This window comes from Zootoca vivipara, chromosome Z2 (assembly GCF_965207765.1).
Source record: "Zootoca vivipara chromosome Z2, rZooViv2.hap1.1, whole genome shotgun sequence".
Taxonomy (NCBI): domain Eukaryota; kingdom Metazoa; phylum Chordata; class Lepidosauria; order Squamata; family Lacertidae; genus Zootoca; species Zootoca vivipara.
The window spans coordinates 4648614-4674993 of record NC_142585.1 but is presented as its reverse complement, the minus strand read 5'-3'; the positions used below and the strand labels follow the sequence as shown (position 1 = coordinate 4674993).

The 26380-nt window shown below is 46.5% G+C and overlaps 2 protein-coding genes across 5 annotated transcripts in view; one reads left to right on the top strand and one right to left on the bottom strand.

The window, feature by feature from the left end:
- Positions 1–6113: 6113 nt before the first annotated feature.
- Positions 6114–26380, top strand: part of MOSPD1 (motile sperm domain containing 1) — a 30367-nt gene continuing 10100 nt past the window's right edge. For all 3 annotated transcript variants that reach the window (XM_060270374.2, XM_060270375.2, XM_088665206.1), the window contains exons 1-4: positions 6114–6221; positions 7006–7253; positions 12425–12500; positions 14015–14232. In XM_060270374.2, the coding sequence (XP_060126357.1) occupies positions 7100–7253; positions 12425–12500; positions 14015–14232 (448 nt within the window). In that variant the 5' untranslated portion in view covers positions 6114–6221; positions 7006–7099. The remainder of the gene's footprint in view (positions 6222–7005; positions 7254–12424; positions 12501–14014; positions 14233–26380) is intronic.
- The window catches only part of PABIR2 (PABIR family member 2), a 54524-nt gene continuing 44924 nt past the window's right edge, over positions 16781–26380 (bottom strand). For both annotated transcript variants that reach the window (XR_015948749.1, XR_015948753.1), the window contains one exon: positions 16781–17085. The gene's annotated coding sequence lies outside the window, so the exon portion shown is untranslated. The remainder of the gene's footprint in view (positions 17086–26380) is intronic.

The following is a 26380-nucleotide window of genomic DNA, read 5'->3' as shown; positions in this document are numbered from 1 at the left end:
CCCTTCTTTGTTTTTTATCTACAGGAAATCACTCGAGCGAACAGCGTGTAGCCTTGCGGAGCCTGACACGATGGTTCCAGCCTGACGCTAGTGAGTCCCTGAGTGAATCCTTGAAGGAAGGGAGATGAGACCCTCTTCATTCCTAGGTGGTGAGGTATCCATTCCATCCGGTGAAAGTGCCTGAGATGACCCCCTGGATCCACACCCTGCTGTGCCTAATCAGAAGTGGGTACCCAGCGCACGGTGCACCAGTTTCCCCTTGCAGCGTCTGACCGGCAAAAGACGCCCAGCGCATGGGAAACCGAAGTAGCCCCTGCTGTGACACTCCGGACGCTGTCACTCGACGCACGGGTTGAGGAATGTCCATCTTATGCAACGCCAACCATCAAGAAGGCACAGTAAATCTTAGACCCTTATGTATGTATGTATGTATGTATGTATGTATGTATGTATGTATATTTGTATGGGAGGCATCAATTGAGTGGGACCCACAGTAGAATTCTACCTGCCCCCAAAGCAGTATCCTTAATTTGGAAGGAAGGGCAGTGTACCTGCCTCACTTGAGCGAACAGACCCAAAACAGTTTCAGAAATTGAACCATGGAAAATTATGGGAAGGGTTCCAGCAACTCCCTAGGTGATACAAGGCTATAGCTGGGTTGGGGATGTAACTGGAAGAAGTTGGCCAGGTGCACCCCTCAGTTCTGGCTTTGGAAATGAGGGGAGTAGCTTCTGGTAGCCCACTGATGTCTAATGTAAGCCTCTCCTGACTCTGGCAAACTGGAACAATAGCCATTCTTTCTGTAGCCAAATGCTCAGCTAGGACAAACCTCCAATTGTTATATATATATATCTTCCTGGCCTTTAGAACTGTGTAGGAAACTCTTGAGACCCACTGGTTTGCATTGAAGCCCAGTACTGAGCTGAGAGAGAACTGTGTATTTTCCTGCTGACATAAAGTTTTGGAAACAGTGGCCAAAGCCCCTCGGCTTTTAGATTTCCAGCAACTATAGTATCCCAGTATCTCTGAAGACTAGTGTGGCCATTATAGATTCATGGCCCACCTGAGAGAAAGAGCCCTTTGTTGCCAAAAGTCTGTATTGTGATTTCTAGGGGAGTGGGTGAATCACTATTGGGAAAAATCTGGATTTAAAACTCAGCTTTTGTTGTGCCTCTAATGGAAATGCAATGTAGTAGAAAGTGGCAATAGTGCTTGGATGTTTGTATAATGCAGAGATGTGTTTCCAGTTAGGTCTAACACAAAGGCTAAAAACTTCAACAGAAAATGCTTAGGAGTTATGGAAATAGATTAATCAAAAGGCTTAAATTCAGCAAGCATTTTTACTCTGGTTTATAGCATCAAGCTGAAGCGGGAAAAGAAAAACTTTCATGGTTACTTTACACTGACAGTTCTGCAGACTGAATGCCTTAATCTATGATGGTGTCTATCCTAACAATGAATTATTCTTCCCCCCTTAGGAAAGATTTCCAACCCCATGTGTATGTGTGGTAGCACTTTTAAGAAACTGTTTAGTAGTGCACGTTATTCATTTGTTTTAGAAACACTAGCTTGTATACCTTAAGTTAAGAAGTTTCAAAATGAAGGTCTGAATGTGCCAGGTAACAAAATGTAGGTCTGTTTGTGAAATATTTTGCTATTTGATTTAAGAAAGTAATGCACTAATGTCTTTAATGACTGCTAGTTCCTAGCACCTTCTTAGTTCTGGTGACCCTAAGAAACATTTAACAGCCTTGGTCAGGTATTTTAACTGTTCAGTAGAAAAGGCAGCCCCCACCCCGAAGTTATCTATCTGCCTTGCACTATTTCCCTGGAAGTCAAAAACCTAACATTTGAGCAAGCTTCCAGTTAGCCTTCTTCTGCCCTACATACTTCTTTGAAGCCCAGCAATCTTCTGAGGGTTCTGAAGTCTCTCAATAAAGCATGAGGTTTTGGCTAGACTCTCAGGACTAGATGCAGCTGGCCAGGTAGCCCTTCTGAACTCCTCCTGCTGTGTGTACATCAATCAGGCTCAACACGTGGTGACCGATATTGGACGGATCAGGGAACTAACATCTGTATACAACCAGAGTAAACGTGTTGAGAGTGATGTTAAAAACATTAAGAAGCAGGCTGATTTGTACCACAAGGTTAGCCTAGACGGTGAAGGTCTGCCCAGTGTATGGAGTTAGATTAGTTCTTGGCTCCCAGGTTGGTCATAGTTAAAAGAGATTCTGCTCGTAATATCAATTTTCTTTCTTATTGTCTTAGCCCTATGCAGAACCTTGGTCTGTAAAAAGCTTCTGGTAACCCTTCTGAGACAAGCTGAGTAACAAGCTGGGAAAAGTCAGCAGAAACTTCCTCACTTACTTTGCTCTCTGTTGCCCATCCTTTGGCCTAACATTGGAGCATGGGAAGCTGCTGGCTCCTCTGTAGAATCATAGAGTTGGAAGAGACCACAAGGGCCATCCAGTCCAACCCCCTGCCAAGCAGGAAACACCAGGAAACACTGTAGTGTGATGGGTCAATCAAATGGAGATGCAGAAACACACCTGTTCTTCATCTCCATATTGAAGAGGAGGGAATATAGGGTGGCAATGACCAGGGCCAGAATAATCCTGGTCAGGCCACGCAGGCCCTAAGAGCAAGAGGAACTCCATTTTGTATATTCAATTCTAAATCTCTCTGTCTCTGATAGAAAGCAAACAGGCACGGCATGTTTGCACATCTAATGCAAAGATCTAACCACACACAGCACTTCTAAGAAATTCTAGCTACACCACACTTTGTTACTTTGTTCCTTTGTTCCATCCTGTCTAGCATAAACCACAAGAGCACATCCTGTATAAGCTTTGTAACTTACATGGGGGTGGGTAAGTTTTGTTATAAAAGCACTCTGTGTATGCCCATGGGTCAGGCAGAATGAGAAACTCATTCTCACTGCCACAATTTATTGCAATTGTCTGACAATTCTAATAAATGTTTTAATAAATCTGTTTTATAATATGTACAACTGCCTGAGATTTCGTCTGGTCAATTTGGGAAGCCAATCATCCATATTACATTTCTGGTGTCCTAACACTATCTTAGTACAAAAGCAGCTTTTTCAACTCTATTCAGAACCAATTCAAACGTTCTGGGGGGGGGGAGTATGCAGTATAGCAGGCGTGTCCAACAGGTAGATTGTGATCTACTGGTAGATCACGGGGTGATCCTGGTAGATCTCTGGCCCCCCAGTGATCTCCTTTAAAAAAAAAGCAAAAAAAAGCAAAAAACCAAAACCACAACTTTGCCTTTCTCCCAAAAGCTCCCCAACTTTGGCTTCCTCAAAAAGCTCAACAACTTTTGCTTCCCAAAAAAAGCTCAAAAACTTTGGGTAGAATCATAGAATCATAGAGTTGGAAGAGACCCCAAGGGCCATCCAGTCCAACCCCCTGCCAAACAGGAAACACCATCAAAGCATTCTTGACATATGGCTGTCAAGCCTCTGCTTTTAAAGACCTCCCTAGCTAACAGGACCAGTGGTCGGGGAAGATGGGAATTGTAGTCCAAAACATCGGGAGGGCCGAAGGTTGGGGGTGCCCGATATACACGGATACCATTGTCTCGCGCAACAAAAACTGGCAAGGCAACCGAATAAAATTTCTTCGTCCCATATATCTTTGCTCAAAGGGAGCTTTGACTTCCTCCCGTTCGCCTCCCTGACTTCCATATGCAATCACTTTTATCTCTGCATTTCTAAATCACCCTGTTTACCTAATCCTCTCCAGATGTTTTGAGACTACAATTCCCATCGTCCCTGACCACTGGTCCGGCTAACTAGGGATCATGGAAGTTGTAGGCCAAAAACATCGGGAGGTCCAAGGTTGAGGAAGCCCGCCTTATCTCCATACTAAATAGACTTACTTCTAAGATTTATAATCGGCTCATTTTTTATATATGCACAAGTCATAGAATCCTAGAGTTGGAAGAGACCACAAGGGCCATCCAGTCCAACCCCCTGCCAAGCAGGAAACACCATCAAAGCATTCTTGACATATGCCTGTCAAGCCTCTGCTTAAAGACCTCCAAAGAAGGAGACTCCACCACACTCCTTGGCAGCAAATTCCACTGTCGAACAGCTCTTACTGTCAGGAAGTGCTTCCTAATGTTTAGGTAGATCACTCCTAGGTTTTTTTTTACAACAATGGGTAGATCCCTGCTGGTTTTTTAATACTGCGAGTAGATCGCAGTCCATTGGGAGTTAGATGTCCCTGCTATAACGGATTCGGGCAGAATGGTGGCAGCGTAGCGCCGAGGGAAGACATCAATTTAAGCGAGAGAGACCCTGGAGGGGATGGGACGCAGGAAGCGGGTCCTTTGCTAAAATTTACTGCGTGTAATCTTTTAAGAGAAAACATAATGAAAATGATGTATAGATGGTATCTTACACCACTAAGATTTCTCATAACCAGGATAATAAATGTTGGAAATGTAAGAAAGAGGAAGGCTCATTTTATCATATGTGGTGGACTTGCCCACTAGTAAGGGATTTCTGGGAGAAGATTTATAATGAATTAAAGAGAGTGTTGAAAAACACATTTATTAAGAAACCAGAATCCTTTCTATTGGGTATAGTCGGGAAAGAGATTCCTAAGAGAAATGTTAATTTCTTTATGTATGCTACAACGGCGGCAAGAGTACTATTAGCCAAGAACTGGAAGACCCATGAATTACCAACAGTGGACGATTGGCAAATGAAAATGATGGAAGTATATGGAACTGGCTGAGATGACCAGGAGAATCCGCGACCGGGGAGAAGAAGCGACAGAAGAAGAGTGGAAAGACTTTAAAATTTATTTGAAAAAATATGCTATAAATTGTATATCAAGAATAGATTTAGAATTGTATAGAAGCTGAGGATTTAAAATCTAAGTGAAGTATATAGAAAGGATAGATTTGAAATTTTAAGAAATTTATATAAAAATGCATTAGAAATTGCTAAAAGATAAAAATGAAATGAAGCTAAGATGGAGGGAACTCGAGGAGGTCCCCATATACAATGTTAAAGAAATTTGGATTTATATTTAGATGCTTGTTTTCTTTCTTTATTGTTATGTTATTGTATTTTAATGTGTTTCATTGTCTTTTAAGTTGCTGTTGATCTTTTGTTTTTCTCTTTTTGTGTTTACAAAATCAATAAAAATCATTTTTAAAAAATAGAAGTTTATAGAAACTGCGGGTTTGGGAATTATGTGAAGTAAATTGTTGTATGAGAGATTTGAAATCATAAGGAGTTTTAAATAACTAATTGGAAATTGCTAAAGGTAAAGGAGTAATGAACCGCAGACGGAGGGAACTCGAGGAAGTCCCCCCCCCCAATACAATGTTAAAAGAAAAGGATTTTGCATTTGGATTTTTGGATTTCGTATTTGTTTTTTTAATGTAGTGTTCTTGTGTTTATTGTTATTTTCATATTGTCGTGTCTTTTATTGTTACTTTAATATGGTGTTGTTTCTTTTTGTTGTAAAATCAATAAAAATTGTTATTAAAAGAAAAGAAGAAGCGGGGCCTTTTCAGGGATGGCCCCACTTGGCCCTCCAGTTGCCCATCGCCCCTGATCACTGCTGCTTCCGTGAGCAGCCAGCGAGGCGGGAAAGCTCCGCCCACTGCCGGCGAGAAAAGGCACCGCCTCCGTCGCCGTATTCCCGCTTTTGGGCAGCCCTAGCGACTGAGGCGGCCGAGCGAGAGGGAGGCGGAGTCCGCCGCCCTCCCGGCAACCCTAGCGCCTAGTGACGCGGAAGGGGCGGGGAAATGGGCGCGCACGTCCGCTGAGGCGAGGGAGAGAGCCCTAGCGCCTAATGATGCGGAAGGGGCGGGGAAATGGGCGCGCACGTCCGCTGACTGGGGACGCGAAAGGGCCAATGGGCGGGCCGGGCGCGCCGTCCGCTGAGGCGACCGACCGAGAGGGAGGCGGAGTCCGCCGCCTTCCCGGCAGCCCTAGCGCCTAGTGACGCGAGAGGGGCGGGGAAATGGGCGCGCCTGTCCGCTGACTGGTGGTGGCGCGAAAGGGCAAATGGGCTGAGGCGGCCGAGCGAGAGGGAGGTGGAGTCCGCCGCCTTCCCGGCAGCCCTAGCGCCTAGCGATGCGGAAGGGGCGGGGAAATGGGCGCGCACGTCCGCTGAGGCGAAGAGACGGCGCTTCCTCGGCGGCGGCTGGTGACCGAAAGAACCCGGGTCCGAGGGGTGAGTGAGGGCAGGGAGCCTAGGAGGGGTCTCCCTCCTTCCGGGCGAGGGGCCTGTTTGGGGACTACCATTCCCAGCATCCCTCACCGCTTGCTCCTGCTCGCGAGGGATGATGGGAGTTGTAGTCCCCAAACAGCTGTGAGGCGACCCCAGCCCGAAACAAAAGCGGGCCTCCTCGGGCTTGAGGGGAAGGGGCGGCTCTGTGGGGGAGGGGGGTGCTTCGCCACAGCCCCCCCCCACTTGGCGGGGTCTGGACGGGGAGGGGGCGATCGGGGGGTCTCTAGCCGATGGGGGCGGGGCTTCCTGGGGGGGCGGGAAGAGCCTGGCTCTTTGGAATTCATAGAATCCTAGAGTTGGAAGAGACCCCAAGGGCCATCTATATGACATCCTTTTATATATTTCATAGAATCATAGAGTTGGAAGAGGCCACAAGGGCCATCCAGTCCAACCCCCTGCCAAGCAGAAAACACCATCAAAGCATTCCTGACAGATGGCTGTCAAGCCTCCGCTTAAAGACCTCCAAAGAAGGTCCTTGGCAGCAAATTCCACTGCCAAGAATCTTCTTTCTTGTAGTTTGAATCCATTGCTCCGTGTCCGCTTCTCTGGAGCAGCAGAAAACAACCTTTCACCTTCCTTTGATATATTTGAACTCTTCCAACTCTATGATTGTATGAAATTCGTAAGTAGAGGTACCACTGTATATTAATTCATGGTCCACCCGGCTGCAAAAGTAGGCAAACCCCAGAGCCTTGACCTTTGCCGCTTTTTTTCTTTCTGCCTGTAGGTTTGCCAAGATGCTTTCGGATTCCTAAATCACCCTGACGAGACATTTGGGGAGACAAAGCCGCAGGCGCAGAAGCGAGGACGAATCGGGGCCAATGCAGCAGCAACGAAGGCAGCCAGAGTTAGTGGGAGGAAACCTTCCCGTCTTCCTCTTCCCCACGGAGCTTATCTTTTATGCGGACGACCAGTCGACCCACAAACAGGTCTTGACTCTCTATAACCCCTACGAATTTGCCTTGAAATTCAAAGGTGCGTGTCTCACTTACAATTCAATTTAAGGGTTTGCTTAGGGAAGAGGGATTGTCTCTCTTTTTCTTTTCTTTTTTAAATAACCTTTATTGAGATTAAAACAATACATAAAATACAGACAAATAAAAACTGCAACCGAAACATCAATCAAATCAGCCGTTATACAAATCTTACATTTTCTTCTTATCAGTTGACTTCCACTCATCTTCATCCCGTGCTACAGATATACTTATTTGTACTGCTTTAAATCAGAGGCCTGGAAACGATGCCTTATGAGGAACGGCTTAGGGAGCTGGGTATGTTTAGCCTGGGGAAGAGGAGGTTAAGGAGGTTAATATGATAGCCATGTTCAAATATATCAAAGGATGTCATATAGAGGAGGGTGAAAGGTTTTTTTCTGCTGCTCCAGAGAAGCAGACACGGATCAATGGATTCAAGCTACAAGAAAGAAGATTCCACCTCAATATTAGGAAGACCTTCCTGACAGTTAGAGCTGTTCGGCAGTGGGATTTGCTGCCAAGGAGTGTGGTGGAGTCTCCTTCTTTGGAGGTTTTTAAGCAGAGGCTTGACAGGCATATGTCAGGAATGCTTTGATGGTGTTTCCTGCTCGGCAGAGGGTTGGACTGGATGGCCCTTGGGGTCTCTTCCCACTCTACGATTCTATGATTCTAATTTCATTTTGGAATCTGTACAGAATATTTGTTGTAAACCCAAGTCTTTTCACATATTCTCCAAATTTCCCCCCAATTATAATTGCATTTCTTATAGGTACCCCCTCTTATTGCATTTGTCAGTCTGGCCAAATCAAGGTAACTGATTCCTTTTTCCTGCCAATCTCCAACTGTAGGCGTCTCCTGTGATTTCCATAATTTAGCGATTGAAATCCTTGCCGCTATCACCGAGTACAGGAATACTTTTTCGTCCTGTTTATTCCCTCATCTACCATGCCCAATAGAAATGATCTGGAGTTTTTTTAATGTTGTATTTGAGTATATATATTTTTTCAATTCCTCCAACACATCATTTTAGTACAGTGCCACGAAATATGTCAAAAGGTCCCAGCAATATGGCATCTCCAGCAATGGTTGTCTTTGGTTTTGTACATCTTATGGATTTATATTTTTTTTAAAAAAAGAAATTTTATTAAATTTTAAAAATACATAATACCAAAAAATGCATTTCAACAACAATTTCATACATAGAAAATCCCTAATACAAAACCCCCATCCCCCACAGACTTCCCTCCGCTGCTTTCTCGACTTCTTTTCTATCTATTTATACTTCTGACAAAATCTAATCTAATGTCCTCTATAATTATTCATCCCTGCGTGCATTCTTTCATTGACTAGCTCTTCCCAAATCCTTTTTTTAATTACCGCAGTGCCTCACTAGACGAAATTAATTCGTTCCACGGGTCAATTCGTGTAACAAATCTTTCGTCTCGTGAGTCCCGGTTTCCCATAGGAATGCATTGAAACTTAATCAATGCGTTCCCATGGGCGCTTGCTCTCTTGTCTGCCTGCGTGCCGGGGCTTGTCAACCCCGGCAAACAGCGCCCACCGAACTTCGGATCTGTCCCCCGATGCGCTACGGCTCGGGGAAGCAGGCAGGCAGACGGCAACGGCCCGCAGCTTCCCAGGCTGTTGCCATCTCCCTGCCTGCTTCCCCGAGCCGAAGTGCATCGGGGGACGGAGCCAAATTCCTCCCCTTCTTCCCGCTGCTGCCAAGCCAGTCCCCGAGCCGAAGTGCGGCGCGGGAGGGGGCTTTTCGTCGTTTGCGTTCCCCCCAAGGGGGAGGCAGACAACGAAAAGCCCCCGCTGCTGACTTCGCAAGACGAAGTGGCGGCCCTAAAAAACCTCATCGTCTTGCGAGGCCACCTCCGATCGCAAAACCTACTCGTATAGCGGAAAATTCATCTTACAGAGCATTCGTCTAGCGAGGCACCACTGTCTCTCCAATTTTATCTCTTAATCTAACTTCCTGCCTTTTAATCTAGGCATGTCAGCATATCTTCCTTCTCACGATATTTCCGCATATATTCATCATAACTTTTCCACCCGCTTCTCAATTTTTGCTTCAATTGCTTTCTCACCACTGCTGTCCATTTGGCCATCGGCAAATACTCGGTAAGTTTGTTCATCCGCTGCTCCACTGTTGGTATATTTGCGGTTTTCCAATATGTGGCTATTAACGTCCTGGCTGCTGTACAAGCATACAAAAAACCCTTTTTTATTCTCCTTTGATACTTCGTTATTAATCAATCCCAATAAATAAATCTCTGGGTTTTTTTGATAATTGATTTTTTCATGAGTTTCTTCAATTCCTCATGAATAGCTAGCCAGAACTTTTTGATCCCTTCGCATGTCCACCACATATGGAAAAAGGTACCGGACAGAGATTCGTTTTTAACCTATAAATTTTAGCCCATTTTGTAGGTGTTAAGTACCGCCTGTGGTACATTTTTACAAAATTTTCTCTTATATTATATGAAGCTGTGAAGTTGATATCCTGGCTCCATAGTTTTTCCCATTGCTCTAGATCAGGCATCCCCAAACTTCAGCCCTCCAGATGTTTTGTACTACAATTCCCATCACCCCTGACCACTGGTCCTTTTAGCTAGGGATCATGGGAGTTGTGGGCCAAAACATCTGGAGGTCCGCAGTTTGGGGGTGCCTGCTCTAGATGTATGGTTGTCCCGATATCTTTTGACCAATTAATCCTTGCTTCTGTTGTGCCTTCATCCCTCGAATCCCATTCCAGTAGGAGATTATATGCTCTGGATAGTATTTTAGTTTTACTTTGGATAACTTCCTTCTCAAATTTAGAAATATCTCTTGCAAAACCTTTCTTTTTATCTGCCTTGAATAGACTGCTCAGCTGTATATATTGCCAATTACTTATTCCCAAGGATTTTAAATCTTCATATTTTTTCTAATTTATATTCACCCTCGAATTCCTCTAACAACTTTCTATATGTGAGCCAATCTGATATAGTATTCAATTTCTTAATAGCATTTAATGGATTTTGACTGGCGTCAGGTACCGCTTCTAAAACATCTTAATTAGGTTTTCTTTAACTTCCTCTGACGCTGCAAAATTCCAAGGTACCTTCCAGAGTTTTTCCCCATCTGTCCATTTCTATAGATTTCCCCAACTCCATTGCCCACTTGGTTGTAGTTTCCTTAACTGCTTTCATCTTTAACCTCCCACTCCAGAATTGTATTATACATCTTAGAAATAATTTCCCGGCTATTCTGTAGTAGGTTGATCTCCAATAAGGATGGTTCATTATTAAAACCTCTTTTTTTGTGCAATATCTTCTTTGAATCTAGTTACAGGTAGGTAGCCGTGTTGGTCTTGAGTCGAAGCAAAATAAAAAAAATCCTTCAGTAGCACCTTAAAGACCAACTAAGTTTTTATTTTGGTACGAGCTTTCGTGTGCATGCACACTTCTTCAGATACACTTGAAACAGAAGAGTCAGACCCTTATGTATATACAGAGAGTGGTGGGGGTGGGGGTGGGAATGGGTGATGGGTGATGGGCTGATGGGAGTGGTAAACCTGTAGATGGCTGTTAACGACTGCTGATGACTGCAATTGGTCCTGCGGGGGAAAAGCAAGGGCTGAGGTGCTAAAGAAAGCTTGATCATGCATAATGAGATAAGAATCCGATGTCTCTATTCATCCCAGGTGGCTCCGTGGTTTTAAGCTTGGTAATGAGTTCCAATTCAGCAACTTCCCTTTCCAGTCTGTTCCTGAAATTTTTCTGTAATAAAACAGCTGCTTTGAGATCTTGTATAGAATGTCCTGGGAGATTGAAACATTCTCCTACTGGTTTCTCTGTCTTGTGGTTCCTGGTGTCAGATTTGTGTCCATTTATCCTTTGGCGTAGGGTTTGGCCTGTTTGTCCAATATAGAGAGCTGAAGGGCACTGTTGGCATTTGATTTGAAAGCCAAGTTTGCCTATGCCCGGTCTAGATACTTGCATAGAGAGAATAATTCTCATTTTAATAGACACATCAGGCCCACAATGCAGCCTGGCTTGCTGAATTTCCTTTTACAGTAACTACCGATTATTTTACGAACGCCCGCTCAGATCCTGACTCTTAATTCTTGGAAAAGCACCCAATTTAGACAAGTGTTAAAAATGCCGGTGGGAAACCTGTGGCTCCCGTCGTCTCTAGCCAACAGGAGCACTGGTCAAGAATGATGGGAATTGTAGTCCCCCAAAAAACTGGAGGGCCGGCGTTGGCCTATGCAAGGCAGCGAGGTGTACATGAAAGAATGGGGAAAATTTATAGCATATATAGATAAGATAGTTGAAACAAAATAACATCTTAAATAAGAAATTACTCACAGAAGGAAACAAACTCACAACAACAAATTAAAAAGCTTTATTGGACATACAGATAGAAAATACAGTACAATGTATAGTAAAAATAAATAAATAAATACGCATATATATATATATATATATATATATACACAAAAAGAGGATTAAACAAGAAAATATGAGTACAAAAAGAAAGAGGATGAAGGTTTAGAAATGATATGAAGAATGTTGAAAATAGACTGAAACTATAAGGAATGTTATACCGCGCAACCAAACATATGAATATAAAAACAGCAGAAGAAAGTAGTGTGGAAGTCGATCATCGGAAATTTTTGTAACTTTAGGTTTGAACTTTAAGAGTTGTTGTTATTATACTAAGTTGTATTTTTATTTGAGAATTATAGAGAATTTGTAAAGATAATGAATGTAATGAGCCCAAATGTCTGATAATGGAATATGTGGTATGCGAAAACTAATAAAAAATAATTTAAAAAAAAGAAACTCGGGCCTCCAGCTGTTTGGGGACTACAACCTCTATCATCCCTTACCCCTGGTCCTGTTAGCTAGGGATGCTGGGAATAGGAGTCCCAAAATAACTGGAGTCTGTTCTGAAGGTAAGAATGGAATTGAAATGAACGAGATCCGGCTTAGCAAACTCGGGCCTCCAACTTCCATCATCCCTTACCCCTGGTCCTGTTAGCTAGGGACGATGGGAGTTGTAGTCCCAAAAACAACTGGCGGGCCGGAGTTTGGCCATGCCTGATGTTGAGCTTCGCTTCTGTGGCAGTTCCTTGCAATTGGCCGACATACGATGACAGCCCCTTTTCTTTCCTTCCAGTTCTCTGCACAACCCCAAATAAATATGTCGTGGTAGATGCGGCGGGCGCGGTGAAGCCTCAGTGCTGTGTTGACATGTGAGTAAAAAGCTGGGTTTTTTGAGGGCATCCTGAGCAAGTTTGCAGATGACACCAAATTGGGAGGGGTGGCTAATACCCCAGAGGACAGAATCACACTTCAAAATGACCTTAACGGATTAGACAACTGGGCCAAAGCAAACAAGATGAATTTTAACAGGGAGAAATGTAAAGTACTACACTTGGGCAAATAAAAATGAAAGGCACAAATACAGGATGGGAGACACCTGGCTTGAGAGCAGTACATGTGAAAAGGATCTAAGAGTCCTGGTGGACCACAAACTTGGCATGAGTCAACAGTGTGATGCAGCAGCTAAAAAAGCCAATGCAATTCTGGGCTGCATCAATAGGAGTATAGCGTCTAGATCAAGGGAAGTAATAGTACCACTGTATTCCGCTCTGGTCAGAAATCACCTGGAATACTGTGTCCAGTTCTGGGCACCACAGTTCAAGAAGGATACTGACAAGCTGGAACGTGTCCAGAGGAGGGCAAGAAAAATGGTCAAAGGCCTGGAAACGATGCCTTATGAGGAACGGCTTAGGGAGCTGGGTATGTTTAGCCTGGAGAAGAGAAGGTTAAGGGGTGATGTGATAGCCATGTTCAAATATATTAAAGGATGTCATATAGAGGAGGGTGAAAGGTTGTTTTCTGCTGCTCCAGAGAAGCGGACACAGAGCAATGGATTCAAACTACAAGAAAGAACCTAAACATTAGGAATAACTTCCTGACAGTAAGAGCTGTTCGACAGTGGAGTTTGCTGCCAAGGAGTGTGGTGGAGTCCTTCTTTGGAGGTCTTTAAGCAGAGGCTTGACAGGCATATGTCAAGAATGCTTTGATGGTGTTTCCTGCTTGGCAGGGGGTTGGACTGGATGGCCCTTGTGGTCTCTTCCAACTCTAGGATTCTATGACTTGTGCATATATAAAAAATGAGCCGATTATAAATCTTAGAAGTAAGTCTATTTAGTATGGAGATAAGGCAGGCTTCCTCAACCTTGGACCTCCCGATGTTTTTGGCCTACAACTTCCATGATCCCTAGTTAGCCGGACCAGTGGTCAGGGACGATGGGAATTGTAGTCTCAAAACATCTGGAGGGCCGAGCCGAGGTTGAGGATTAGGTAAACAGGGCGATTTAGAAATGCGGAGATAAAAGTGATTGCATATGGAAGTCAGGGAGGCGAACGGGAGGAAGTCAAAGCTCCCTTTGAGCAAAGATATATGGGACGAAGAAATTTTATTCGGTTGCCTTGCCAGTTTTTGTTGCGCGAGACAATAGTATCCGTGTATATTGGGCACCCCCAACCTTCGGCCCTCCCGATGTTTTGGACTACAATTCCCATCTTCCCCGACCACTGGTCCTGTTAGCTAGGGATCATGGGAGTTGTAGGCCAAAACATCTGGAGGGCCACGGGTTGGGGATGCCTGTTATAAAGAGAAAAGGGGAAAATTAATGAACATTATATTAAGACAAAAAATAGCAATAACGCGGCTGTCCACACTCTCCTCTTGTTCCAGCGTGATCCGCCACCGAGACGTCCGACCTTGCCACTATGGCGTGATTGACAAGTTTCGGCTCCAGGTCTCTGAGCAGAGCCAGAGGAAAGCGCTGGGGAGGAAAGAGGTCGTCGCCACGCTGCTTCCGGCGGCAAAAGAGCCGAAGGAAGAGGAGGAGGGCAGGATCACGGAGCACCTGGCAGAGAGCGTCTTTTTCGAGCAGGCCTTGTGCCAGCCAGGTTAGTTGGAACGCCATTGCTTTTTGGTGCTATATACTGTACCTGCCTCTTTCTCTCTTTCTCTTTTTAAAAATGTTTTATTGAAGCATATTTACTTTTTAAAAATAGTTTTGATGGCTTCTTCAATATATACATCCTTTATGAAATCTCTCTCTCAAACTTTCCCTTTTTCCCTGACCTCCTCCTCTTTACCTTTACATTGGTGCCTCGCTAGACGAATTTAATTCGTTCCATGGGTCTTTTCTCGTAACGAAAAATTCGTCTAGCGAATCCCATAGGAATGCATTGGATTTTTTTTGCCCCTAGGAACGCATTAATGGAATTTCAATGCATTCCTATGGGAAACCGTGATTGGCTAGACGAATTTTTCGTAAAACGGATTCGTCTAGCGAGGCAACCTCCGCTCGATAAATCCTTTCGTTAAGCGGAAATTTCGTTAAGCAGGGCATTCGTTAAGCGAGGCACCACTGTATACATCCTTTATGAAATATCTCTCTAAAACTTTCCATTTTTCCCCTGCCCTCCTCCTCCTTACCTTTCATTGATTCATCCTGCGTCTTATTTCCCCAATGAATGAATTGACATCTATATGATGATGATGATGATGATTATTATTATTATTATTATTATTATTATTATTATTATTATTATATACCAGGGGTCAGCAAACCTTTTTCAGCAGGGGGCCAGAGATGCATTTGAAATAAAAATGCATTTACACATTCTACTTGTGTAAAACCATACTGGTTCCTGGACCGTCAGACAAAAATTGGGCCGGATTTGGCCCCCGGGCTGTAGTTTGGCTACCTATGGCAGGGGCGGGGAAAAAGTTTTGCCGCAGGCTGGTCCCTCAGACCTTGTGGGGGGCCGGACTATATTTTTCTGGGGGGGGGGGTGGAGAATGAATTCCTATGCCCCACAAATAACCCAGAGATGCAACTATATATGTAAAAATGTAGGCATTGCGCGCACAGAGGTCACAGCCAAACAGGAAACACACAACCCCCTGCCAAGCAGGAAACACCATCAAAGCATTCCTGACAGATGCCTGTCAAGCCTCTGCTTAAAGACCTCCAAAGAAGAAGACTCCACCACACACCTTGGCAGCAAACTCCACTGTCGAACAGCTCTTACTGTCAGGAAGTTCTTCCTAATGTTTAGGTTCTTTCTTGTAGTTTGAATCCATTGCTCTGTGTCCGCTTCTCTGGAGCAGCAGAAAACAACCTTTCACCCTCCTCTATATGGCATCCTTTAATATATTTGAACATGGCTATCACATCACCCCTTAACCTTCTCTTCTCCAGGCTAAACATACCCAGCTCCCTAAGCCGTTCCTCATAAGGCATCGTTTCCAGGCCTTTGACCATTTTTCTTGCCCTCCTCTGGACACGTTCAGACACCATTTTGGTTGCCCTCCTCTGGACACGTTCCAGTTTGTCAGTATCCTTCTTGAACTATGGTGCCCAGAACTGGACACAGTATTCCAGGTGAGGTCTGACCAGAGCAGAATACAGTGGTACTATTACTTCCCTTGATCTAGACGCTCTAGTCCTCTTGATGCAGCCCAGAATTGCATTGGCTTTTTTAGCTGCTGCATCACACTGTTGACTCATGTCAAGTTTGTGGTCTACCAAGACTCCTAGATCCTTTTCACATGTACTGCTCCCAAGCCAGGTGTCTCCCATCCTGTATTTGTGCCTTTCATTTTTTTTTTGCCCAAGTGTAGTACCTTACATTTCTCCCTGTTAAAATTCATCTTGTTTGCTTTGGCCCAGTTGTCTAATCTGTGAAGGTCTTTCTGAAGTGTGATCCTGTCCTCTGGGGTATTAGCCACCCCTCCCAATTTGGTGTCATCTGCAAACTTGCTCGGGATCTGCAAGTTTGTCATCTGCAAACTTGTTTTCTGCTGCTCCAGAGAAGCGGACACGGAGCAATGGATTCAAACTACAAGAAAGAAGATTCCACCTCAACATTAGGTAGAACTTCCTGACAGTAAGAGCTGTTCGGCAGTGGGATTTGCTGCCAAGAAGTGTGGTGGAGTCTCCTTCTTTGGAGGTCTTTAAGCAGAGGCTTGACAGCCATATGTCAAGAATGCTTTGATGGTGTTTCCTGCTGGGCAGGGGGTTGGACTGGATGGCCCTTGTGGTCTCTTCCAACTCTAGGATTCTATGATTCTAATTGTATATCCACCTAAACATTAGGAAGAACTTCCTGACAGTAAGAGCTGTTCGATAGTGGGATGTGCTGCCAAGAAGTGTGGCGGAGTCTTCTTCTTTGGAGGTCTTTAAGCAGAGGCTTGACAGGCATATGTCAAGAATGCTTTGATGGTGTTTCCTGCTCGGCCGGGGGTTGGACTGGATGGCCCTTGGGGTCTCTTCCAATTCTATGATTCTAGGATGCCCTCAAGCCCGCAATTAACCCCCAAAACCAAAGAGACTAAAGGGAAAGCGTCAGAAAGAAAGAAAGAAAGAAAGAAAGAAAGAAAGAAAGAAAGAAAGAAAGAAAGAAAGAAAGAAGGATAGGGATAGAGGACCACAACCATTTGACTTTTTAATGTTTTATTTGAGCATATTTACAAACAAATAGACAATAAGGTACACACACTTCACCCCCCAAAACCAATGAAAGTAAAGGGAAATGGTCAGAAAGGGAGGATGGAGGAACACGCCCATTTGACTCTCCCTTGCCAACACTTGTCACCTTGAGCGTGCTTTTAAGTTCTCGTTCCCCCTGCGTATCGTTTATTGCTGCAGCTTCGATAGTACGATTACGGTGTGACATCAAGTCACCTTTGCAAGATGGACCTTCCTCTGCTTGCCAATATGAAGAGGATGCCAGGCAGGTCGAACCTTTCTGTAAGAGAAAAAAGGATTTTATGTTCCCCCTGCTTCCTCTGGTTGTCAATAAACATTAGGAAGAACTTCCTGACAGTAAGAGCTGTTCGACAGTGGGATTTGCTGCCAGGAAGTGTGGTGGAGTCTCCTTCTTTGGAGGTCTTTAAGCAGAGGCTTGACAGCCATATGTCAAGAATGCTTGGATGGTGTTTCCTGCTTGGCAGGGGATTGGACTGGATGGCCCTTGGGGTCTCTTCCAACTCTGTGATTCTATGATTCTATGATAGCCATGTTCAAATATATAAAAGGATGTCATATAGAGGAGGGTGAAAGGTTGTTTTCTGCTGCTCCAGAGAAGCGGACACACGGAGCAAAGGATTCAAACTACAAGAAAGAAGATTCCACCTCAACATTACCGTGTTTCCCCTTTTTAAATACGTAGTCAAAAAGTAAGCCATGGCAGGGTTTTCCTATAAGTAATAGAAGTAAGATGTACCCCGAAAGTAAGCTGCCATTGTTCCTGCCCAGGGGCATCCTTCCCATTGGGCTGAATGGCACAGTGCAGCCCGGCGCCCGCCCAGCAGGGGCGCATCGAGGAGGCATGCACACTGAGCCGCCCACGTGTTGGCGGAGCTCCCTCCGTCGAGCGGCGGCGCCCCCCCCCACTTAGCCAGGCCAGCTCCCCGACGCCATGCTCTCCTCGGGGTGCAGATCTCCTTGCCTCTGGCAAAGCAGTCTTGAAGGCAGGGAGGGCCGCCGTGGGGATGTAGCCAGGATGGTGTCGCCGCCTGCTGGGTTCACAATGGGGCGGGACAGAGCAGAGAGGTGCCTTTCTCTCTGCACACTGTTGCGAATGAGACGCACCCCAGGCGGGGAGAGAGAAGCCGCGCTTACTCTGACAGCCTCCACAAAGGGAGAGAGGGACGTTAACCGGTCGAAAGGGACATGGCGTGGCTTTCTCTTTCTGGGATGCCTTTCCCTTTATTCCGTCCTGATGTGGGCAGGCCCCTTTTGCAGGCGCCGTTAGCGGATCGGTGCCTGGAGTTTGCGGAAGGAAACCTCCGCGCGAGAGTCCTGCAGAGGCAGCGATCCTCCAGGCACCGATCCTGGGGCGGGTGACTGCTCCTGGGGAAGTCGGCGCCTCAGGGCGTGAAGTAGGGAGAAAAAGCAAACTTCGCCGCTGTGCTGGAGGTGGGGGAAGAGAGACACCTTTCTCCCGTCAGCGCGGCTCGCCTCGAGTGCGCGAAAGCTGCCGGCTCCGCTGCCACCGTCCCCGAAAGCCCCTGTTTGCCTTTGTAATTTGTCTCAAGCCTCGTGCACTGACGAGGCGTGGAAGCCCTGCGTGGGAGCAGGCAGGACCCTGCCCACCTCTCCCCTGCCCTCCTGCCCAACTCTCCAGATTTCTCCTTTTGTTCCTTTTCACTTTCCCCTCTTTGCCTCTCCTCCTCTTTACGGTTCACTTGTTTTCCTCATCCCCCTTTCCCCTTCGGACACATCTTTTTCAGCCTTCGTTAGTTTGTTCCCCACTTTCCCCGCCTACCAAATTCTATTTTCCTCTCCTCTCTTTTCCACATCCTTCCTTCCCTTCCTTCCTTCCTTCCTTCCTTCCTTCCTTCCTTCCTTCCTTCCTTCCTTCCTTCCTTCCTTCCTTCCTTCCTTCCCATCTTTCTTCCTCTCCCTCGTTCTTATTCTTTCTTTCCCTCTCCTTCCTTCCTTCTTTCTCCCTTTCTGTCTTCTCTCCCTCTTTCTTTTTCTTTCCTTCTTTATTCCCTTCCTTCTTTCCTACTCTTCTTTCTCTCCCCTCTTTCCTTCCTCTCTCCCACTCCCTATTTCCTTCCTTCCTTCCTTCCCTCCCTCCCTCTCTCCTCAGAAACAGGATGCTGCTTTATACTTCTGGTCCTTAAACCCTGGAACCAGGAGAGCAGCTCCAGTGAGTCAACCTCAGCCCAGTTCCAGATCTATGCATCTGTCATCCAGAGCGCAACACACAACCATCTCCTTGAAGTATCAGAAGTCCCTTTGGTGAAGGGTGGTGGCTCACTGGCAGAACATCTGTCCTGCATGCAGAAGGATCCCACATCTTCCTGACAGTAAGAGCTGTTCGACAGTGGGATTTGCTGCCAGGAAGTGTGGTGGAGTCTCCTTCTTTGGAGGTCTTTAAGCAGAGGCTTGACAGGCATATGTCAAGAATGCTTTGATGGTGTTTCCTGCTTGGCAGTCCAGTTGGACTGGATGGCCCTTGTGGTCTCTTCCAACTCTAGGATTCTATGATTCTAATTGTATATCCACCTAAACATTAGGAAGAACTTCCTGACAGTAAGAGCTGTTCGATAGTGGGATGTGCTGCCAAGGAGTGTGGTGGAGCGAGTCTCCTTCTTTGGAGGTCTTTAAGCGGAGGCTTGACAGCCATCTGTCAGGAATGCTTTGATGCTTGGCAGGGGGTTGGACTGGATGGCCCTTGGGGTCTCTTCCAACTCTCTGAATCTATGATTCTATGATGCCAGCAAGATCGAACCCGACTGTAAAAAAGTGATTTTAACGATTCCAAAAAGCAAACCTTCCTCTTTCGCAAGATTTCATCCCGAAAAGAAATACCGTCATATTTTTAACTGCCAAGGAATTTCACCAAAGATGGACACGGACACACACACACACACACACACACACACACACACAGAGTGAGGGGAGAAAGTATTTGATCCCCTGCTCAATTGGCTTGTTTGCCTTCTGACGAAGCAATGACCAGTCCATCATTTTAACGGTAGTTTTATTGTAGCTGTAAGAGATAGAATAGCAACAGGAAAATACCCCAGAATTTATGGACTGGTCCTTTCTTCCATCAAAGGGCAAACGGGCACATTTCGCAGGGGATAAAATACTTCCCCCCTCACTGTATATCTAAAAAAGCCAATGCAATTCTGGGCTGCATCAATAGGAGTATAGCGTCTAGATCTAGGGAAGTAATAGTACCACTGTATTCTGCTCTGGTCAGACCTCACCTGGAGTACTGTGTCCAGTTCTGGGCACCACAGTTCAAGAAGGATACTGACAAGCTGGAACGTGTCCAGAGGAGGGCAGCCAAAATGGTCAAAGGCCTGGAAATGATGCCTTATGAGGAACGGCTTAGGGAGCTGGGTATGTTTAGCCTGGAGAAGAGAAGGTTAAGGGGTGATATGATAGCCATGTTCAAATATATCAAAGGATGTCATATGGAGAAGGGAGAAAGGTTGCTTTCTGCTGCTCCAGAGAAGCGGACACGGAGCAATGGATTCAAACTACAAGAAAGAAGCTTCCACCTAAACATTAGGAAGAACTTCCTGACAGTAAGAGCTGTTCGGCAGTGGAATTTGCTGCCAGTGGCACTTTTTACGATAGTAAATAACTTGGGCAAAGTACCAAAGTACCCCTCTCACATAATTTATCTGTTCATTTTGCTAATTCTGCATATTCCATGAGAATATGCAGTAAGCTTCTGACAGTAAGAGCTGTTCGACAGTAGGATTTGCTGCCAAGGAGTGTGGTGGAGTGTCCTCCTTTGGAGGTCTTTAAGCAGAGGCTTGACAGGCACATGTCAAGAATGCTTTGATGGTGTTTCTTGCTTGGCAGGGGGTTGGACCGGATGGCCCTTGTGGTCTCTTCCAACTATAGGATTCTATGATATCTGATTTCAATCAAGTCTCACTGACTCGTGATTGAAATCCCTCCTCCCTCCTGGCTTCTCCCCACCCTGCCTAGAGGAGGAGAGAGTGGGCTGGGCTGAGCTGGCCAAGCCTTATTTTTCAGCAGTCCTTCTTGAGAACCAGCCCATTCGCACCGGTCAACTTCTGGTGGTGCTCCTGTGGGCCAGAGAGCAGCGAGGACGAACTCGCTCTGCCTGCCCACAAGAAGTGGCGGCAGTAGCCTCTGGGAAGGTAAGCGTAGCGGCTGGGGCTGTGGGGTGGGGAGGAGGGCTACTCTCCTCCTCCTCACCTCTTCTTCCAGCTCCCCCCACCATGCTGCTTCTCCAGCCCGACCAAAGGTCCAAGGGACAGTGGAGCAGCCTGCGGCAAACCCCCCCCCCCGGCATCCCTCTGAGCATCCCTCTCCCAGCTGTCTGTTTTCGGCCTGTGTCTAGAACAGGCATCCCCAAACTGCGGCCCTCCAGATGTTTTGGCCTACAACTCCCATGATCCCTAGCTAACGGGACCAGCAGTCGGGGAAGATGGGAACTGTAGTCCAAAACAGGGCCCCCCAAACTAAGGCCCGGGGGCCGGATGCGGCCCAATCACCTTCTAAATCCGACCCGCGGGCAGTCCGGGAATCAGCATGTTTTTAAATGAGTAGAATGTGTCCTTTTATTTAAAATGCATCTCTGGGTTATTTGTGGGGCCTGCCTGGTGTTTTTACATGAGAAGAAAGTGGGCTTTTATTTAAAATGTTGAATCAGAAAATGTTGAATTTAAAAAGTTGAATCAGCGTGTTTTTACATGAGTAGAATGTGCCCTTTTATTTAAAACGCATCTCTGGGTTATTTGTGGGGCATAGGAATTCATTCATATTTTTTCCCCAAAATATAGTCCAGCCCCCTGCTGAAAAAGTTTGCTAACTCTCTGGGTTATTTGTGGGGCCTGCCTGGTGTTTTTACATGAGAATAATGTGGGCTTTTATTTAAAATGTATCTCTGGGTTATTTGTGGGGCCTGCCTGGTGTTTTTACATGAGAAGAATGTGGGCTTTTATTTAAAATGTATCTCTGGGTTATTTGTGGGGCCTGCCTGGTGTTTTTACATGAGAATAATGTGGGCTTTTATTTAAAATGTATCTCTGGGTTATTTGTGGGGCCTGCCTGGTGTTTTTACATGAGAAGAATGTGGGCTTTTATTTAAAATGTATCTCTGGGTTATTTGTGAGGCCTGCCTGGTGTTTTTTTCATGAGAAGAATGTGGCCTTTTATTTAAAATGCATCTCTAGGTTATTTGTGGGGCATAAGAATTCATTCATATATGTTTTCTCAAAAATATAGTCCGGCCCCCCACAAGGTCTGCGGGACTGTGGACCGGCCCCTGAAAAAGTTTGCTGAAAAAGTTTGCTGACCCCTGGTCCAAAACATCTGGAGGGCCGAAGGTTGGGGATCCCTGGTCTAGAAAGCCCTGGTGAATGGAAAAGGGGGAAACATTTATATATACCTATCTATATATTAAGATGAAAATAATACTGAAAGACAGATAAAATATGAACGGTGAAAGGAAGTGTTGTAAGAATGATGGAAGTTGTTGTTATTATTTTGTAAAATAGTGTTTATTGTATTGAAATATGCTTTTCTTTATTCTTTTCCCGTATGCTTTTGCATGCATTTTTTCCCCTTTTTCTTATTTACTTTTTCTTTCTGTTTTACTGGATATTATTCTTTACGTATTGTGAGGGACAGGGGATATCGCGAAGTCCCTCCCCTCCTGAGTTCAAGCCCATCCCCGAGCACAGGGGAAAGCAGAGAGAGTTCCGATTCCAATGGGGAAGCAGGAAGTCGTGTCCGAGGCTCAGGCAAGGTAGAGGAGCCAGGGTCCCAGGTGGGACAGGAAGGGGCGAATAAGGGGGGGAGACCCATCCCCCCAACTCCGGAATTACGCAGAAAGAGGAGGGGAAAGAGGATGGGTCTGCCAAAGCTTTTGTGTTGGAGAAAGACGCGCCAAAAGCCATTCGGAGGTTCTGGAACCGACTGACCACATCACTCCGTGTAAATAGCAATGACTTCAGCACTGTAAATACGCAGCACCAATAAAAGAATAAAATGCAGAGCTGCGTAGCGTCGTTACTCTGAAGTAGCCCACTCCGGCCACTGTGACAGCAACCTCCGAATCCTTTTTTGGGCTACTTTGGAGTTGCCGGGATGAGCATGTCAGAGGCGGAGAGATGGCGGCAGATCGCGGAGACAGCCCAGCAAGAACAGCAGCTGTCGCTGCAGGCGCAGGGGGAATTGAAGGCAGCTAAAGAAGAGACCAAGAAGGTCCAGGACGACCGGCTACAACTTGCGGAACAGGTGAGAGCGCTACAGGAAAGAGAGCAGGAATTAAGGGCGGTGGCGGTAGACCTCCAAAACAAGCTGGATGCAGAGAAAAACAAGGCGGGAGGGGCACCCCAAGTCCAAGTGCTGCCAGGAAGGAGAGCCGGGACCCTAGTAAGCAAGTTCAATGGAGACCCGAGGGAATATCAGGGCTTTGAGACTGAGATTGTGTATGCTCTTGAGCTGCACCACGATGAGTTCCCTGATGATGAGCACAGGGTAGCGTTTATTGTGGAGCACCTTACCGGGGCAGCCAGGGAGTGGCTAAGACCGTTAATCGCAACAAAGAATCCTTGCATGAAGAATGTCAAACTATTTCTAGAAGGTTTGAAAACGATGTATTCGTCCAATAGTCATATGGACCAGACTAAGGAGGAACTTCATAATTTACGCCAAGGAAATATGACAGTTCGCGCGTATTGGGCGAAATTCACCATGCTGGTGCACAGATTGGGGTGGGAACTAGAGTCACCCCCAATGCAAGCGGCGTTCTACTTGGGGTTGCATGAGGAGGTGAAGGATGAGCTCTCGAGAGGTCCAAAGCCCAGTAATATGGATCAGCTGAGCAAAGCGGCTCTGGCGGTGGGGGTGAGACAGGAATCCCGGTGGAGCGACAAGCAAGCAACGCGCGCAAAGCGGGCTTGGTTCCCACGGTCGCAGGAGAAGCCACTCCCCCAACAACCCTTTCAAGCCACGCCTGGGGCCAGCCAGGACCAGGAACCCATGCAGATTGATAACGCGCGCGCGCGCGGGCTTTTCAAACCCCAGCGGCGCCAAGACGCAAGGAGGGAAGGGGTGGGAATTGCTTTCTCTGCAACTCCCCCCAGCATCTCGTCAGAGACTGCCCACATCGCAGGGAGTGGCAAGGAAAGGCGGGAACGGTTGTGCCCTCCCCCACTGACGCAGCACCACAGCAGGGAAACGGGAAAGCCTGGCTGCAGGAGACAAGGGGCAGCAGCCAGGCACAGTCATCAGACAACAGCCCGAGCCCACCCACCCGCACAGAGAGGAGCAGAGCCAGCCCACCCCTCCCAGAGCAGGAGTGGTTCTAGAAGTGACGCTCACGCTCCCAAATGGCTATCCCCTGACGGTCCTCGCCCTAATTGACAGTGGGGCGTCAGCGAACTTCTTCTCGAGAAACTTTGCAGAAGAGCACCAGATCCAGCTTCTGCAGCTGGATTTTCCTCTGCACGTGGCGACCATTGACGGCAGAGAGCTGCTGGGAGGGGCCATCACTCATCAAACCCCCCCCATGAAAATGACGGTGGGAAGGCACTCAGAGACACTGGCATTCAACGTCACCACCATCTCAGACCCCCCCATCGTCTTGGGCATGAGCTGGCTGGCGCGCCACGACCCCTCCATCAGTTGGCACCAGAGATGCATCACTTTTGGATCGGACTTTTGCCTGGAACATTGCATGCAGCACCAACCAGGGGAGGGGCCTCCCATAGCCACGGTGGCCACCATGCACGTCAAAGGGGGTGAGGCGATACCCAAGCCGTACTGGGACCTGCAGGAGGTCTTCAGCGAAGCGGAGTCCGACCACCTACCCCCACACAGGCCTTTTGACTGCCAGATCAACCTGGTGCCAGGGGCAACTATACCCCCAGCCAAGCTGTACGCCATGTCAGACCAGGAACTGGAGGATCTGCGCGCTTTCATCGACAAGAACCTCAAGCGGGGGTTCATCAGAGAAAGCAAGGCAGCAGGGGGCAGCCCGGTCTTCTGGGTGGACAAGAAAGACACGCAACAGCGCCGTCTTGTGGTGGATTTTAGACGGCTGAATTCAGTGACAGAGCCAGTGGCTTTCCCCATGCCCAGAGTGGATGATCTCCTGACAGCGGCACGCAGGGGCAAGATTTTCACCAAGCTAGACCTGAGGGGGGCGTACAACTTGATCAGGATCCGGGGCTTCCGGTCTGCCGCGTCGGAGAAAGAAGACGCAGGGACTGCGAGCTCCGCAGTCCCTGGCATCGCGGAGGGGGGGGAATTCCGCGGGGCGCGCGGATTCCCCACAAGAACTTCGGGTCGAGCGTCCCGAAGGCTCCGAGACCGGCGGGCTCCGTTTTTGCGATTCCTCTGCTGCCCGGGGACCCAGTAGAGTCCCCGAGAGTCAGCGGAGTTGGAGTCGCGGGAGCCATTTTGGTCAACATCGGAACCTCCACAGAGCGAAGCCCCGAGTCTTCTACCGGGCAGCGGCAGATTCTCCCAAGAATTTAAAAGACATCCGTAAAGTAAGTGAAATCTTCGTGGGGACTTGTTGGACTCTAAATTTAATAATTTTGGAATATCGGAAGAGATTTAAAAACGGGAGTCGATCTCTTCCTAATGGCTGAATAAGAGGCGCATTAAACATGCCAAAGCCGAAAAAGATACTTTGTCTCTAGTACCTGAAAGAAACAAAGACTTTGTATCCCTTTACAAATCCCGGTGCCGCTACCTCCCGAGGATCAGTAAGTGCACAAAGGGAAGATTTCATTTGACAGCTGTCAAAGCTGTCAAAATTGCTAAAAGACAAGGAAATTTGTAAAAATTTGTTCAAAGTTTTATTGGCTGTAAGATTTTATTAAAAGATAAGCATTTGGACCTAAGAGTCGATTTTTTGTGGAAAAGTTAAAGACAATGGATGGAATAACCAAGATGGAGGAAAGCGTGTGAGAATGGAAATTTCCAGTGTGCTCTACCTCCTAATCTCCTGCTAGTTTGTGGTTAGAAGGAATGAAAACAATGTATTCATCAAGCTTCCAAGAGTCAGTTCTGAACTATTTAGAGATTTTGAAGGACATTCACAGGACATTGCAACACTCCAGTTTAATATGTTCAGAGACTTTGATTCAAGAGCAGGACATAGAGGACAAGGTGAAAAGCCTACCTGAAAGTAAAGAACAAGAATTGGACTTTGCAAAAACTGAGGTGGATTATAAAAAAGGTGACCTGGAGGAAGAACAACAAGGACTTGAAAAGGAAAGTGACAGCTGTCAAGAACAACAAAATGAATTAAAGACTGAAGAAAAGAGGGCTTTTGGAGGGGCTAAAAATTGGGCATGGGTAACCGAGGGAAAGGAAAGGCAGAGGGAGGGGGGGACAGAGGCCTGGATCTGGAAATGGGAAAGAATGGGTGTGGGGTAAAAATGTTTTAGTTAAAAAGTATTTTGGTGATTGATTAACGGTTTCTGAAATCTTGGCTTGATAAAGGACTGCTGATTCAAGGGGGGGAAGGACATCGGGAGGAGAAGGGGGAGCGAATAGATTTTAAACTTTAGTTTTCTGGA